Here is a 17981-nt window from a genome sequence, read left to right as displayed (position 1 = left end):
TAAAAGAAAAACCTACTCTGTAATTAATGAATTACTGGATGATCAGTATGGACAATTTTGAGAGTTTAAAACTCAGGAGGGCTTAATCTTGGGCAGGGGGATACATTTTAATGAGATTTACCTACAATAGCCCTGTCATGCTGTAGCTGCTGACCCCAGTCCACTGGTCACAGACAGGTACTGGTCTGGTTAAGGACCTGACCGCAGAGCTCCACCATGCCGCTCTGCTCCACCTCCATGGGGAAAAATTGTCTTCCATGACACTTAGGAACCAGAGGGCACAGAAGAGGGGAGAGGTGGGCTAGGAAGTAAAGCTTCACCTGTATTTACAGTGGCTCCCCATCTCTCCCATCACCACCTGAGCTCTGCAGCACCCTGCCTCATTCCCCCCTTGGAAAAATTGTCTTCTATGAAACCAGTTCCTGGTGCCAAAAAGGTTGGGTACTGCTGCACAGGGAAGACTGGAGAATAATTCCTTCCTTTCCACCTGAGGGAGGGGGAAAGTAACCATTTTAAAATATACTCAGAGTATTCTTTTCTTCTTAACAAGGTCTGCCATCAAGAGAAACTATTTTACCAGAGTACGGCCTAATGGAGTTTTGCCAAAGCCTAACCACCCTGGGGAAGGAAAAAACCCAATTCCAGTACCCTCTAGCCTTCCTCTCTCTCCTAAGGGTAAAACAAAATAAAACTGAGAAGCACTTGTGGAGGTCACAGTCCAGAAGCACAAGCTCATCAAAAGGCTAAGACCCAGTCATAATGCTGTAGAACACTTCCTCTCCTCCTCCTACACCTCACCACCACATCAACAGGGATCCTGTATAATAAAAGTATAATACAACTGTTAATTTAAATTTGGCCTCAAGCTGCCTCCATAGGTAGCACACTGTAACCTAACTTAATATGTAAACAGCTGCAACCTAACTTGAAAGTATATTCTTGTAACAAGTAGCAAAGTCTCAGCCAATCATAGCAGCTGAGTATTCAGCCAATCACAGCTTGCAAATTGCCAAAACATGTCCAAGTAAGGCAAAGAATGAACTGTAACCAATTAGGGTATTTCTGTATGAGATTTACATTTTCTGACTATAAATATTCCCTGCCCACATTGTGGTGCAGAGCTCTCTGAACCACTTTTGGTCCCAAGGGCTACCTGGTTCATAAATCTTTTTATTCTGCTCAATTAAGCTCTATTAAATTTAATTTGTCTAAGATTTTCTTTTTAACAAACTGGCATCTGAAGTGGGACCTGAAGTAGAACTCCAGTGACCTCAACAAGCACTGAGTTCCCAAGCACAAGGTACTCTCCAGGGCCCGTTGAGCCCACCGATCTCTCACAGCAACTGGAGGTCATGGCTGAGTTGTCTCTTGCATTCCAAACTCCAAAAATTTGTTTTGAGCATTCCAACATTATTTGAGGACTGGGTCAAGAATTGAATTGGATCCAGTAAGTAAATGGATTGTATCCAATCAGAGGTTTCAGGCAGTACCTTTTGAAAATAGATTCCTCTAAATCTAAGGAGTCTGGGACTCAACTTTCTGAGATGTTGGTTAATTTTATATATAAAAATTATGGGCCCAGAACCTGTGTATGTTTGGGAAAATGGGTTAACCTTACTAAGGACAACTTAGAATTACAGTGGCCACAGTGGGTAAGTTTTAATATAGATAAAATTGTTCACCTGTGAAGTGCATTAGAAAAGAAAGGATCCAAAACACCACAAAAGCAAAGAGATCCATTTTTTAATTGGTAGGCAGAGGCATCTAAAAGATTAAATGAATCTAACATTGCCTCTTTAAAAGGTTCCTTACAGAAGGCAAATTAAAAAAATCTTAAAATTCTTTTACACAAATATTAGTCAGAAACTTTGGCTATCTGGGCAGGAAATCTTGTTCCATTGGCCAAAAAAACCATTTGGATATAGATATTCTTTAATAAACTAGTGAGCTTATATTATTGTACTTGGCACAAGGATAAAATTTGAGAATAAAAGCTACAAGATCTGTTTCTGTCTATGTATGTCTGTAGATATTATATTTTTCTACCTCTTTATGATACTGCCAAACTGAATTGTAAAAGAGCTCCATTTAATTGACTTTAAGAAAAATAAGTGCTTATATAAATTCTCTCAGAAAAATAAGAACAAACCCAAGTTCTTTTCAAGTTTATATGACTTGGGTAATATATATAAAATGAGAATATTGTTAGCTTGAACAAAACAAGCATGTTTTCAGAATTTTCAGCATTAAATATAATACAGATGCACAACTTCTCCTGCCTATGTTTACTGGTAAAATAAGTTTATATTATCTCTATATTACAAAATATATCAGCAAGAAAAATAACTTAAGATGAAGAGTAGCTGTTTAACATCTCAACTTTATAAGCAAACCAAGCATTATTATTAAAAATAAATAAGTTAAGTAGATGTGAGATAAAATTCCTATTAAAGATATCCTTCCTATACCAGTTAACATTCTTGTCATCGAAAATGGAAAGATTAGGCTAAAGGAAATCTGTACAAACAAAAATTTAATTCTCAAGGCTAGACAAAAAAAATAAATAAAAAAAACAAAACCTAAGAAAATAGAGATGGAATTTTGTCTCCTCTACAGTTTCTTGTTACAAAGAGACTAAAGTTATTTGGGACTGTTAGTAAACATGTTCTATACCACGTTGACAAATTGTACTATGAGACAGCACATGCTTTTAGAAATTATGATTCATACATTTGCTAATCTACAGATTGCTGGTGTGATAGTTCACTATTGCTTGCTTCCTAGACCTCACTGGAAATTAAGGTCACTAGGGTTAAGAATTCTAATTAACATATGTAACTAAAATTACTAGAAATAATAAGGGAAACAGTTCTATATGCCAGTATATAAGGAAGATGTGATTTTAGTATGGAAAAGCTATAAAGTATGAGGATGTTTTGTTTTCTTAAAGGAAAAAGAGCAATTTTTGTCCTAAAGTAGAAAAACTAGAATTTGATCCCCTCTGTTAAAACAACAGGTTTTCTTGGCGTATTGGTTTGCTCTTAATGGAAAATTGTGAAAAGTTTTCTTTACCTTTTAGGTAATTGGACTAGTAAACAAAGAGCTATGTTTTACCAAGATAATTTCCTGTGCTTCATGTTGTCTTTATCAGGTTTTTGGTCACTTAAGAAAACTGAGTCCTTTCTATTACAAGAGCCTGCTTTTTTCTATTAATACAACTATGTAACTTTCTGTATTTGCCTTTGAAATCTTTTAATTGCCACTTTAAGTGAATGACTATTGTTCATAATGATCTGTGATCCTATTTTGATCAAGTATTTTAAACCTTTGATATTTTTGACAAATTTCATAAAATAAAATTCTAAATTAAGTCTGTTTCTTGACCTCAAATTAACTTTATGATTTCTCAGATGGGCCCCTGGAACATCTCAAAAGGATACCTAGCCTTATATTAATAAAAAGAGATATTAAACTAATTGGGCTTATTGGATATATTGAATTATACGGGAAGCATTGTCAAATAATAGGTAATGCTAAACCCTCTTTGAGTTCTATTTGTATGGATGCGTTATTAAACTGTGTTTCAGAAACTGTATGAAATTTACAGACATTGAATAGTCCTGGTATAATCCTATCCATCATTAATCTAATTATCTTAAAATGTTATATGCAACAGAAATAACCGAATTTCCTTGTCAATGACATCATTATTGTAATGAATTCTCATCACATCTTTAACCATGTCCTAAATCTTGTCATTCTCAGACAGATCATTGTTTATTCTGGTACTTTCCTGAGTAACTATAAGATTAAATTGTTTCATCTTCAAGGAAATTCATGGAAAGGACTCTGACAAGTACAGGTTTCTGATAACATTAAGATCATACCATTGGACTGGGTAAGAATTCCCAGAACTCTAATAAGAAACTAATTGGTTCATAATACTACTAACCCAGCATCAAGCAGACAAGAATTAATTAAATACTAAGGAAATTATTTGGCAGGTTTTCACACCAAGTCAGCCTGTACTGAAATTGTTAAGATATGTAATTTGAATAAACTCTGTAAGATTGATCCAAGTCAAATTACCTATGATAACCTATTTAAAAAACAGTGATATGCACCCTGAATTGGAGAAACAAAATTGATATTTAAGAGGATGTTAAATCCAATGTTAAGTGTGGACTCATGGAGAGCCCTGATGGCCACCTGGTCCTTCCTGAGTCTTTAAAGTTTCCATTATTATTATAAAAGCTCTACACTTCATGAGTTATCATGGAAGAAATAAAATGATCCAAATTAGTAAAAAATATTGGTGGGGCCATTGTTCTAAAAAAATTTCTAAAATGGTTAATAATCAATGTTTGTTTTGTGAAACCCATAATTCTGGTAAGACAATAAAAACCTCAGGTGATATATTTCTGGTACTCGCTGGATCAGTTGAACACTTACAGACGGATTTCATTCAACAGCTAACTTCAGTACATGTTTTCCAGTTGTACAGAAGCTTTCCCATGCAGGAAACCCAGTACTATAACTGTAGCTAAAAGGTTATTAGAAAATATGTTTGGAAATAAAAGAAAAGAAAATACGTTTCACTTATGGGACATTCTTGGAGAAATCTCCAGCAACAGAGGTATTCATTTCATTGGACAAGTTGTAAAACAATTAAATAAGGTATTGCAAACACAGTGGCATTAAGCAAAGCTAACTGAATTGATTGGACTGTCTTAGCCAAAGGTATTACCAATTGATGCCAATCAGATCCACTCCCACCAGAAAACACAGATTGATCCCTTATGAAAGAGTTACTGGAAGGCTTATACCCCTAATAACAAAACTTCATGTATCTCCCACTCTTATAAACTCTGACCTGACTTAATAATGCAAGGCTTTAATGCATTAAGTCAAAGAATATTTTCATCAGGTTAAAGAATTCCTTCATGACCCAATATGGATGACAACCAGGACTTTCACAATCTAGAACTCAATGATTGGGTCTTTTGGAAATGACACCAGAGGAAGATCGCCTTTGAACTCTACTGGAAAAGACCATATTAAGTTCTCTGCAGCAAAACTTCAGGGCTTCAAGTCTTGGATCCACCTCTTTCAATTCAAAACAGCCACTCCAGACTCATGGAACTTTATACTCATTGGTGATCCAGAGATAAAGCTGACCAGGGAAGTTTTCCCCAGACACAGACAACATCCTAGACATGGATGACTTTCCCAAAATCATAGATGAAGACTTCTCTGCCATCGCGAAAGCCTTATCTTTTGTTCCCTATGCCCTGCTGTCTTAATCCCTTTCCTTTCCTTACAGGAAAATCCATGGGGTCTATAATCTGTGGATGGCGTTAGCAAAGGCTTATGCTCTAGAAAGAAACCAGTGCAATTGTTGGGTTTGTGGACTAATGCCCCTAAATCAGCAAACAATTTCACTAATGTCAGTGTTGCCAATGAGAGTCACCCTGAAACCCCAAAGGAGAGAGTAAAAAATTATCCTTTATATTCTAAACATCACTGCTACTTCCACTCAACTGGAAACAGTACCCTGGCCTTTCTAATTGATAACCTAATTACTATTAATATCAAATACAGAAAACCTATCTGGTTTATGCCTGTAAAATGTACGTGGTGCTTCCAGGCACTGCATACTCAAGACCTTGGGACGACATGTGGATATGAGTAATTGCTTGTATGATGTCACTGAATTAAATCCAGGAAGGTCCTTCCCACTAAATGCAGTTATGTACCTTTTACAGCATGCTATAAAGGGACTACAAAAAAAGTGGAAATCAAGGAAATTTCTCAGGTAAAAGGAACACATGATATGTTTATGGGAGCAGCTAATAGTTGGTTAGCAGACATCCTGAGGGGTGGATGGCAAGCTTGGCTATTCCATGGTTTCTGATCTTTATGTTTCTTTTAGTGGGTCTCCTCATTAATCTGACTTGTGCTACCAGGCTAACTACAAAAGTAAATACTTCCTTACATCAGGCCATTTTATAGCAAACTATGGTTCTTAATCACCACCACACCTCAAACAAAGACTATGACCAATAGGAATCAAATACTGTTGAACTATCTTTATTGCCTAAACTTTGAATTGTTTGATTTTGATTAGTTCAGTTCATGGAGACTCCTATTAAAAAGTGTACTTCAGGCCGGGTGCGGTGGCTCACGCCTGCAATCCTAGCACTCTGGGAGGCCAAGGCGGGCGGATTGTTTGAGCTCAGGAGTTCGAAACCAGCCTGAGCAAGAGTGAGACCCCATCTCTACTAAAAAAAAAAAAAAAAAATGGAAAGAAATTAACTGGACAACTAAAAATACATAGAAAAAATTAGCTGGGCATGGTGGCGCATGCCTATAGTCCCAGCTACTCGGGAGGCTGAGGCAGAAGGATCTCTTGAGCCCAGGAGTTTGAGGTTGCTGTGAGCTAGGATGACGCCACGGCACTCTAGCCCGGGCAACACAGTGAGACTCTGTCTCAAAAAAGAAAAAAAAAAAAAAAAAGCGTACTTCAGTTTCTTGGCATTATCCTCCTGATAGCTATGATAATGGTCTCCCTGATGTGTTATATTCCCTCAGGGTCTTAAATGTTCACATATAGCCATCCTTTGTACATCAAATGGACTCACTATGGTTAGAAGTTACAAAAAAATGAAGAAAACATAAAGAATCATTCAACTAATTTGACACTGTGAATTGTAAATGTCACCCTAAGACCAAACAAGTCCATTTGATGGTGACAGAAAGTTATGTCGGGGCCCAAGGTTTTGGTCAATCTCTCAGAATTGAAAGGCTGACCAAAAGGGGGAATTGTTAAAAAATTTAATTTGTATGTATGTAATAAATTGTAGTAATATGAAATTTTGTATGTATGTATGTATAAAATGTAATAATATGTAATAAATTATAACCTAATTTATTATGTAAACAAACTGCAACCTAACTTGACAGTATGTTTTTGTAACAGATAGCCAATCTTGGTCAATCACAGCAGCCTAGCTTTCAGCTAATCACAGGCTGCAAACTGCCAAAACATGCCCAAATAAGGCAAATGCTGAACTATAACCAATCAGGGCATTCTGTATGTCACTTCCATTTTCTGGCTACACATATTCCCTGCCCACACTGTGGAGCACAGCATCACTTTTGGTCCTGAGTGCTACCTGATGCATGAATCTTTGTATTCTGCCCAATTAAACTCCAATAAACTTAATTTGTCTAAGGTTTATCTTTTTAAGAAAACTGAAAGAATTGTGCATCTCAAAAATACTTAAGAAGTCTCCAGAAAAACTCAAATAAAAAACAAGGACACCAGTGGAAACTTTCATTTCTAACATATACACTCTTACAGCAAACAGCAAATACAGCCTAACCCCTAGCTACATAAACATAAAACCTTGCACTAAAGGCCTATTTATCTCAGCTCTTTTTAACAACCATTTGGTTAGTTTTATGTGTCAATTTGGCTAGGCCATGGTACCCATGGTACTCAATTTTTTATCAACCTCCAGCCTAGATGTTACTGTGAAGGTATTCTTTAGATGTGATTAACATTTAAATTAGTAGACTTTGAGTAAAGCAGACTACCCTCCATAATGTAAGTTGGCCTCACCCAATCAGTTGAAGGTCTTAAGAAAAATCTATGATTCCCAGAGGAGGAAGGAATTCTACCTCCAGACTGCCTTCGGACTTGTACTGCAACGTCAGCCCTTTTCTGGGGTCACCATTCTGTTGGCCTGCCCTGCAGAATTTGGACATGCTAGATCACAATCACATGAGCCAATACCTTAAAATAAATCAGCCAACTTCTCTTCACACCCTCCCGATAATGACACCTTTCTTCATTCCTTTTCATTATTTTGTCAGAATTCAGTGATCTCTTAAAATTTCATAAGCCATCCCCTTGTATTACTTTCTAAAAGTCATTTTAAAACTTCATGACTGCTGAATTTAATGTCCTTTTCAAAAATCACATTTTTTGTACCATTTTATAATGACAACCTTTTGCTTCTTGAAACTCTCCTTTCTCATTCATGAGATATTGCACTGTACTTCTCTCTCCTTACTTCCTTAAACAGTCTTTTCATTTCTTTTACTAAAATTCGTCCTTCTCACCCATTAACAACATCAGCAAATATCCTTTTTTCAAATTTCCCACTGTTTAAAGTCTTCCCTCTAACTGTAACATTAAATATCTGCATCTCAAGGTCAAAACTCCCTCCCAAGTGTCAGATCTATGCTTCCAACAGTTTGGTAAAAATCTCTAAATGGAATTCCTATTAGTAACTAAAATACAAACTATCTAAAAAAGCTGAAAACCTTACCCTCAAAACACGCTATATTTTCTGAAAATAACCTTCTTCCTGATAATGCCATTGTTCTCCTGGTTTCTCCAGACAAAAAACCTAAAAGTCATTTTCAAATCACTGTCAAGTATTTATGGTTCCATTTACATACCTTTAGTTCCTGCGAACCTAGTAATTCAGGTCCATGTCAGTACTTAGACTACGAAATATCCTACTAACAGATCATCCAATATAAAATTATTCTTATTTCAGCCTACAATCTTATATATTATCTATGGAACAAACTATAAATTTCAGTGTTACCCAAACATACCCTACACTGCTATCTTCATGCATTTTTCCTACTATTTACTCTGGGCAAATCCTCCAACAATCTTTTCCTATTGAAATCCATTTGAAATGGCAAGATCTTTTCACTGAATTTAATCTCTCCTTCCTTTGACTCTTTGCAGCATTTTGCTTGTGACTCTCTCATGGCACCATAACACATTGTTTTTATTCTATTTCAATCATACATCCAACAATATTCAATGATCATGTTATGAGCCAGGCAATGTAAATATTAGGTGCTGAGTATAAAAGGGTCAATGAGAGAGAAATAGGCCCCACCCTCATAAAGCGTATAAACTAGTAGAGAAGAATATGGTTATGTGCACCTTCCTTTTATCCTCATCCTAATCCTCAAAGGGATTCAAAAATCATTAAAGGCAAGATATGTAACTCTGAATTTTTCCACAACACCATCACAGAACAATATATACATTTAATACAATATTTTGTTGAACCTAACTGAAAGTATACCTTGTAGAAAGTTATAAACATCATTGCACAAAAATGTACATAATTTAAGCTAAGAAACTTTGGAGGGGCTTAAAACAAATAATTTCTCTTATGGGAATGTATTATTTTATATATAAGCTATGTAAGTCTGCTCAAAAAGATAAATAATAAAATAATCTCTACCCAAGGAAGCAGAACAGAAAAAGAATTTAGCAAAGAAAAGGGGAAAATACATTGTCATTTACAACAGCCAATGTTTTTTTTTAATGGTATGTTATAGCGATCCAGAATTGGTAAAATGAAGAGCATTGACTAAAAGCCGTGCAAATTTCATGCCAAAGGATATTAAAAAGAGTGCCAAATCCCATTTTCCTTCTTCATAGAACAGAGTTGTTAACTAAGAAAGAGATTGCTCAGCCTGGATCTAAAGTTCCTCAAATCCCCTGAATCTTGGAGTGGCCAAGTTTTTTTCCTATGAAACGTAAATGCAAATGATGTTTGCCACTCCTGGGTCAGAAGGTTGTATGTATTAGGCAGCTTAGCCTAGCCCAATTAATACACCAGGCACATGACAATATTTACTTATTTTACAAAGCATTTTGATATTGTTTGATACTCAGGTGGCAAATACAACTGTTTCTTTCTGGAATAAGCTAACTAAAATGTTACTCTTAAAATTTTATCATTATAGTGCCAATTATGACATTGTCTATAAGAAAAACACAACTTTGGAGAAGGTATAAATTTCAAATTGATATCACATAGTGGAATCTACATTCCATTTTAGAAAGAATTTACGTGGATGTAGGCAATGGAACTTTTAGTCCTTTAATAAAACAACTTTATAATAATAACTATTAGATCAAAGTTCTCATGACCTTTTAATTGGTTAGAAAGAAAAACAGATCCAAAGGCAGAAGAGTATAGTTGCCAAAAAGGTACCTCCATTTAAACCAGAAAAATTATAGTTAATTTAGTCCATAATGAGCAACTGGGTAGAAAATGAATTTAAATATTATATGATACAAGCCACTTCTATTTTTGAGATATTTATTTTTTGAAAATGGTTCCTAGAAGTACCAACCATATGCATTTTTGCGGTGATAATATGCTGATCATACAATGACACACAATTTTACATATTAAAATACATATTTATATAATTATATACACAATTATCTGTAATTGTATAATTTACTCTTTATATGTAAAAGATGATTTCACTAATTCAAAAATACAGGTTTTTAAAGGAGTAAATAGAATCACCTCAGTTATTGTTGATCTTTTCTACAAATAAAATCATCTAAAAATCTACAAGTTTCAGAAGTGAATAACTGCTAATAATAAAGGCAAAATTCAACAAAACAAGGAATAAGAACTAGATACTATTATAAAACTATAACATTACCTAAAGAGTTTTAATGTATAAATATCATAGGCTATTAATTCAGAATATAATAGGCTACCCACAAAATATAATAATGAAGAATAATAATCTGACTATAGTGATTTCAAAATAATAATGCTTTAATATAATCACCCTGATAATTCTTAACATTACTGCAAAACTAACTGAAGTTAATTTTAAAGATCTAATACCCAAAGCAAATATAATAATTTTTAATATTTTTTATTATAACACCAACCTGTTCCAATTCTTGTATTTTAGCATCCTTGACTTGCAGGATTTCTAGAACTTTTCTGTCTTTAGCTTCAGATTTCTGTTTTTCTCTAGATACAAAAAATATATATATTGAGAATTTATTAGTCATAATTGGTAGCTAATAGTTTAAATTTTCACATCCTAATAATGACTATCACTTTAAAATACAGAAAATGAAATCATCTTGGGTTGACAGCTCTTTCAGAATTAATCAGAAACCATATGGCAAGTGACAGCAACTTGCAACTGCTGACAACTAAGACAACTTCATATCAAAAGAACACTTAGTTTCCAGATGTAGATATATGATTTTAAAAACCACATAAAACATGGTTTAATCTTGATTACAATAAGTATAATGTAATCAATTTGAGAATAATTAAAAATCAGAAAATATGTTCTAGTTAACTTAAACATTTTATATACATAATTATATAAAGGATAAAATATTACCATTTTTAAGTGAGAGTCTCAAAAGAGAGTGACCCAGAGATTTACTAATAGTCAAGATCCCATAACACTACAATTATTGGATTTCTGACACCTTCCTACACATTTCTAGTCTCTGAGAACACTACTGACTATACTAAATGGCAGTTGAATAATCAAAGCATATTTCTCTGGGAAACAAAATCATACTACTTGGAAATAATGACTATCTTCTAAAAATAAACAAATACAGCTTTAAAAAGGAAAAGGAGGGGAAAGGAAAAAAACAAAAGTCTTAAGATATTATATAGTCAGGCTATTACTGGTCAATTTACATCTTAAATGAGGAGAAATTTATTAGACACCGATTTATATTTTAGAAAACTTTAAAATAGGTAAAAAAAATAAGAGTATGTACCTAAATCACCCAAGAATCACAGAATGTACAGGTAAGAAATAAGGAAAGAACCCTCACTTAAGAAAGTAAAATTCAGCAAAGGGCCTTAGAAGACACAAATGAATATAAGAAGGGACACTAATCAGAAAAATATACCACTGGTTATAAGAGAAAAAGTTGAAGGTAGAATAGTTCATAAACAAATTTACATTAAACTTTCAAGAAGTTAGCATAGTAAGTTGACACTTGAGGCTCCCTCTCTTCTCTAAATATGTTAATAGAAAAAACATAAAAATTTTTAAATAGACACAACTATGTCCCTGAGGATCATAAACTAAACAGAAATACACAGATATGAATGGGAACAAAGCTACTGTTTGCTGTCCTCCAGATCCAGATGCAGGATGAGGTGGGAAGGAGCTCGACTTCTGGTGATGACAGAGAATAAAATTGCCTTGTGCAATATGTAGAAGCATAGCCAGGCTCATTGTTTGCTATGCATCCAAAGAATGGATTGCGGATGCTAACTCATGAGTGGAAGCTGGAAAAGGCTGCTTCCCACCCTTTCCTAAAACTAAGGTTTATATGAAAGTCAAGTATGGCAAAGGTTTATGGACATAGCACAGGACTTGAGTCAAAACATTCTGCAGCTCAGGCTAAATACAGTAAATCCCGTATGTTACCGTTGCCTAAGAGCCCCAAGCAACCAATATAAAACCTATTTCAGGAAGGGAAATAGGAGTGAGGTTAACAATTTAGAGGCAACCATAAAATCTGTACAAAGAAATAAGCGTTAGATAAGGAGGGAGTAGTGGGGAAAGAGGTGGAAGAAAACAGTAACAGCAACTTTTCCTCTCAAGATGTGACCACAAGTAAAATATTCCAAAACACATGAATGAGCCCATGTACACTGACACACTAGTTCAGGTCAGAAGATGCAATCCTCTAGTCAAAACGACAATAACAGAACATACTGAGAAAAGCTTTAAAATAAGGGTCCTTAAACATACAAAAGAATAACTAATATTAAAAACAAAAAATAAAACAATAACAGGTGAATATGAAAAATCAATTAAAACTCTTGAAAATAAAAATTATAATCACTGAAGCAAAAAACAATTAAATGATCTAAGCTCAAAACTAGACACACAAAAAATTAGTGAAATAAATGATAGTAATGAGGGATACATCTAGAATACTGCATAGAAAAATGATGAGACTGAAAATATGAAAACACAGTTGAAGCATGTATGTTTCACTGGGAAACTCTTAACACATGCCTAAAATGTTCCAGAAGCAGTAAAGTGGGATGGAAAATAAAGTCATATTTTAAGAGGTAATTGCTGAGAATATTTTAGAATTAAATAAAGCCCTTGGATTGAAAGAAGCACATATTATATGATAGGCATTGGACTAGGGATACTGCATGGAACAAAAGAAACCAAGTGGCTGCCCTCATGGAATTAACATTTTAGTACAGAGATACTGAAAATAAATAGCACATTAGTGAATACACAGTATGTCAAATAGTTGTAAGTATAATAAGGACAATAAATTAGGGAAATGAAGAAAGGGATGCCCAGTCTTGGAGAATTTGGGAGTGAAATGAAGGCTGTTGCTATTTTACATAGACTAGTTAACAAACAACTCTCCTTAAAGGTAATATCTGAGGAGAGATCTAAAAGAAGGAAGAGAGAGTCACGCAGATTTCAGGGAAGTTTTCCAACCCATGGGATTAGAAGCAAATGCGAAGAAAATAAGGCAAGAACACAGTTGGTATATTCAAAGAACAGTGAAGAAGTGAGTATATTGTAGTAAAGGGAATGGTAGGTAAGGACAGAAATCCTTGGTCCACAGTCAGACTTGGGCATCACTGGACATTTCAGAACCACAAAAGCCTTGGGAATCCCCAAGGCCCCCCCGGGATCCCAGGCCCACCTCAGGAGGCTGAGAGAGACCTCCCTGTTCCCCCATTGCACAGTGCAGGGACTTAGTCCGCCCCATTCCCAGGCTCCCTCCCTGGGATCCTCCACACCCCCTGCTGCTGCTGGGTTGAGGGCTAAGTTCCATTAATGGGCTCACTTCCTCCTGTGACCCCTCTCCTCAAGCACACACCCTGGCACAGAGCTCACCCTCAGAGTATCTTTGGGCCTTCTGAGTCTAAAAGAAAACAATTAAAAAAAAATAAAAAGATTAAGGACAGACCTTAGGATCAAGGGTAAAACCAAAAAGACCAATTAGGAAGCAACTGAAATAGCCCAGATGAAAAATAAAGATGAATTGGACAAGACAGGTAGGTATAGTAGTATTGAGAAGTGATAAAAATTCTGGATATTCTGAAGGTAGAGCTAACAGGTTTTCTTGATGCATTAGATATGAGATGTAAAAGAGAGTGAAGTCAAGAATGTCTCCAAGGCTTTTGTGACTAAGCAACTGGAAGGATGGAGTAGACATTATCTGAAATATGGAGAAGGAAATTGGTGGATGCTAGGATTTTGAATTTGGACATGTTAAGTTTTAGATGCCTAATCAACATCCAAAAGGAGTAGGCAGTTGGATAAACAAGTCTGGAATCAGAAAAGAAGTTAAGGCTGGAGATACAACTGTAGGAACTGTACAAATATAAGAGTTTCCCCTCACCCTCAGTTTCACTTTCCATGGTTTCAGTTACTCATAATCAACTGTGGTACAAAAATATTAAATGGAAAATTTTATAAGTAAACAATTCATAAGCTTTAAATTGTAGCTCCACTTTGAGTGTGGGAAGAAACATCAAGCCATACAGCTCTGGCCTGCTCAGGACATGAATCATCCCATTGTCCAGTGTATTCATGCTGTACAAGTTACTCACCTATTACTGCATAGGAAAAAATGCTACCCACCTGTTATTTTACATAGGGTTTGGTGGTATCCATGGTTTCAGGCATCCACTGGGGGTTCTGGAACATATCTCCTGCAGATAAGGGGGACTACTGCATATCTAAGACCTTAAGAGTAGACGGGATCACCTAGGGAGTGATTTTGGATAAAGAAGTCTGAGTCCTACAGCATTCCAACATTTATAGGTTAGTAAGATGAAAAAAAAATAGCACATGATACTAGAAGGATAAGCCAGTAACGTTAGAAGAGAATCAAGAGAGAAAGATAAATGAATAAAGTATTTATAGAAGAAAGGATGATCAACTGTGTCAAATGCTGCAAAAACATTAAAGAAGATAAAGACTGAGAATTGACTGCTAGATTTAGCAATATTAAAGTCACTGGTGATATCCTGACAAGAGCTGTTTTAGGAGAATGGTGAGTAGGAAAGCCTAATTGGAGTCAGTTCAAGAGAGAAAGAAAAAAAGTGGAGATAGTGAAAACTACTCTTCAGAGGAATTTTGCTGTAAGAAGGAACAGAGAAATGGCATAGTAGTTCAAGGGAAATATGAGATCAAAAGAGACTTTTTTAAGATGAGAGATAAAATAGCATGTGTGTATGTTGACAGGAATCATCCAGGACCGTAAGAGATACCGATGATGTAGAGAGAGAAGGGAGAATCGCGGAGTGACATCCTTGAGTCCTTGAGGCTTTCATGTACACATAGTTTGGCCTTGGGAGGGAGTATAAACAGTTTTCCAAAGAAATAAAAAGAGAAAATATGAGTACAGATTCAGATACATTAATAGATGTGGTTAGGAGAAGGAGTAAAAGCTTTCTTCTAAGAATTTCTGTTTTCTCAGTGGTATAGGAAGCAAGGGTATCTACCAGCTGAAAGTGAGAATGTAAAAAGAACTGTTGGAAGTTAAGAGAGGAAACATAAAATATTCTAGGATACTGGGATAGTAAATGGACTAGGAAAAAGTAGGATGACTACCAGGCAGTACTAAGGCCCACCTGAAGTTAGTGGTCATAAATTTTTATAAAACCAGTGTCATCATGGTTCAGGTTTTTCTCCAGCCATATTTAGCCCTCTGGATGTTGGCACACGGTAGGTGGAGAGTTAGAGTAAACCATGTTGGAAATTTTGCACATATGTATCATGACTACTTTTTTTTTTTACTATTTGTACTTTATTTTGCTTTATTATTTTAATTTCTATTTACCATGTAACACAAACATTTAATGTATCATCACAACCCATTGTCTTCAACTGGGCCTTCTTTTAATTTGTGTTTCTTTTACTAATAGCAAAATTTAACAAACTTTCCGAAATTAATGAATGTCTGCCCCTTTTATTTTCTGTTTTGCCACTGCCTGTCAACGTATCTGCCATTTTGTATTTTAATGTTTTTATTGATTTATAAAACCATTTATGCTAAAAATCTATGTATTTTGCCTATCATTTGTCACTAATATATAATCTCAGATTATCATTTTAATTTTTAACTTACCATAATAAAATAATGAGTGTTGCTAAATCCATTAAAGGTATATATGTCAGGAAAAATGGCCAAATACCAAAAGGCAGGGCATGATAGGGTTCACCCAGGGACAAATACCCAGGTCAAGAAAGCCAATGCATTTATTCCACTCAGAAATTCCTTCTGTAAGTTCCTTTCTGGATTTACCATGAATAAGTCTTAGATTCCCAACTAGTGTCAAAATAAATTCTAGTGGTCCTTTTAAATGACAGCAATAAAACTAGACTATATGCCATAAAACCTAAACAAAAGCATTATTACCCAAACCAATGCATTATGACAGGTTCCAAATGAGCTTGACACTGGGGTGATTATCTCCTATGACACAAGTATATACACATACTCACAATCTAACCAGTTGTATTCATAGTGTAGGTTGGCGGTGTAGTAACATCATGTTTGTATTGGCCCAAAATTCAGATGTTGAAACCCTAATAACCAGTATGATGGTATTCGGAGGTAGGGTCTTTGGGAGGCAATTAGGTCATGAGGACAGAGCCTTTATGAGTGGAAGAAGAGCCCTTACAAGAAGAGACAGTAGAGAGACAATCTCTCTCTCTCTGCCATATGAGGATAAAGGAAGAAAGCAGCCATTTGCAAGAAAGCCCTCAACAGGAACCGAATCGACTGGCACCTTAATTTTGTACTTCCAAGCCTCCAGAACTGTAAGAAATAAATGTCTGTTGTTTAAGCCACCCTGTTTATAGTATTCTGTTACAGTAGCCAAAAGTACTAAGGTACAAGGCCTCAAGCAATTCTGGTGTGCACTAAAACCTGAAAGTCATTGAAATAGTAATAATGGACACATTTCTTAATAGCTTAATCTAAGTGATATAATACTACAAAAAAGGTCATAAATTAAATACAAAGCATCATATAGAATATAAACTTCAAAAAATATACCTAAATGCTATATTTTAAACAAAAAACTCCAAAACTGACTACTATATTATAATTTTAAAATTAAAAAATAATCACACCTCCAAATTTATATGGACATTTGTCCAGCAGCTCCTCCTGGTGGTATGGGATGTCTAAGATTTTCATAAAAGGAAAATGCTCCCAAGAGAAAACAATGCTACAACAGGAATACAATATTTTTACTTAAAAAATAAGATGAAAAAAATTCCTTCAAGTTTAAAACAGCACCAACCTATTTGGTCAATTCGATTAATACAGATTCTATGCATTTACAAAAAAGGTTCCTGAAGAAAAGAGATACTGTCAAGAAGTTGATGATGATCAATGACTGAGACAAACTCCTGTTTAGCTAATTAGAACCACTGATGTGCAATAATGATGTGAGCTAAGAATATTTGCACACTTCTTTAGGATGAAAAATGAAGTGAAGAGAGGCTGTCAAATCTGTACAAGTTTAAAGCTCCAATCACTTTTCCCAAGAGTACCACCCATTTAAACATTTAACATTGCTACACTTAGCCACATGAATTACCTTGCTAACTTTTTGCCATTTTTCTAAACTCAAAAATCTGAGAACTTATTTTAAATCATTAAGAAACAAAATTTTATCATGTTATAGACATGTTTTATCATATTATACATACAATGGGATCATAATTTCTGGGTTTGAGCCCATTTTTAATGAGATGTCAAAATGAAATATTAGAGTCTAAAAGAAACGTTTAACTATAAATGAGGTAGTAATATTGGTCTAAATTTGAAAACAAAGAAAAAAGCAAAATTGACTAAGTTGATTATTCTTAATTAACAGATAACAATAATGTACAAAATAAAGTTAGCTGGACTGACATTTTCTTTCATTTGAATACAGAATCTAAGAAAATGTAGATTTTATACATATTAATGGCTTCCAATTTAAACATATTCCCAATTTCTTCTAAACATTTAGATTCTAAAACAGATTAATAAAAGATGGAAGTTTAGAGAAATGAGAATTATACCATCTCCAAATTATTTATCCTTTCATTTATAAATGATTTTATAACTATATTTTCCTATTTGAATATGC

General features: G+C 34.8%; 1 protein-coding gene across 1 annotated transcript in view; it reads right to left on the bottom strand.

Annotated features, from left to right (window-relative positions):
* CNTLN (centlein, centrosomal protein) overlaps positions 1 to 17981 on the bottom strand; it is a 295319-nt gene that overhangs the window by 237100 nt on the left and 40238 nt on the right. Inside the window, exon 3 of the mRNA XM_012665007.1 lies at positions 10745 to 10829. Coding sequence (XP_012520461.1) covers positions 10745 to 10829 — 85 coding nt within the window. The remainder of the gene's footprint in view (positions 1 to 10744; positions 10830 to 17981) is intronic.

This window comes from Propithecus coquereli, unplaced genomic scaffold (genome assembly GCF_000956105.1).
Source record: "Propithecus coquereli isolate 6110/MARCELLA unplaced genomic scaffold, Pcoq_1.0 Scaffold95, whole genome shotgun sequence".
NCBI classification, from domain to species: domain Eukaryota; kingdom Metazoa; phylum Chordata; class Mammalia; order Primates; family Indriidae; genus Propithecus; species Propithecus coquereli.
The sequence above is the reverse complement of the archived record's forward strand: the minus strand, read 5'-3'. Positions and strand labels throughout refer to the sequence as shown.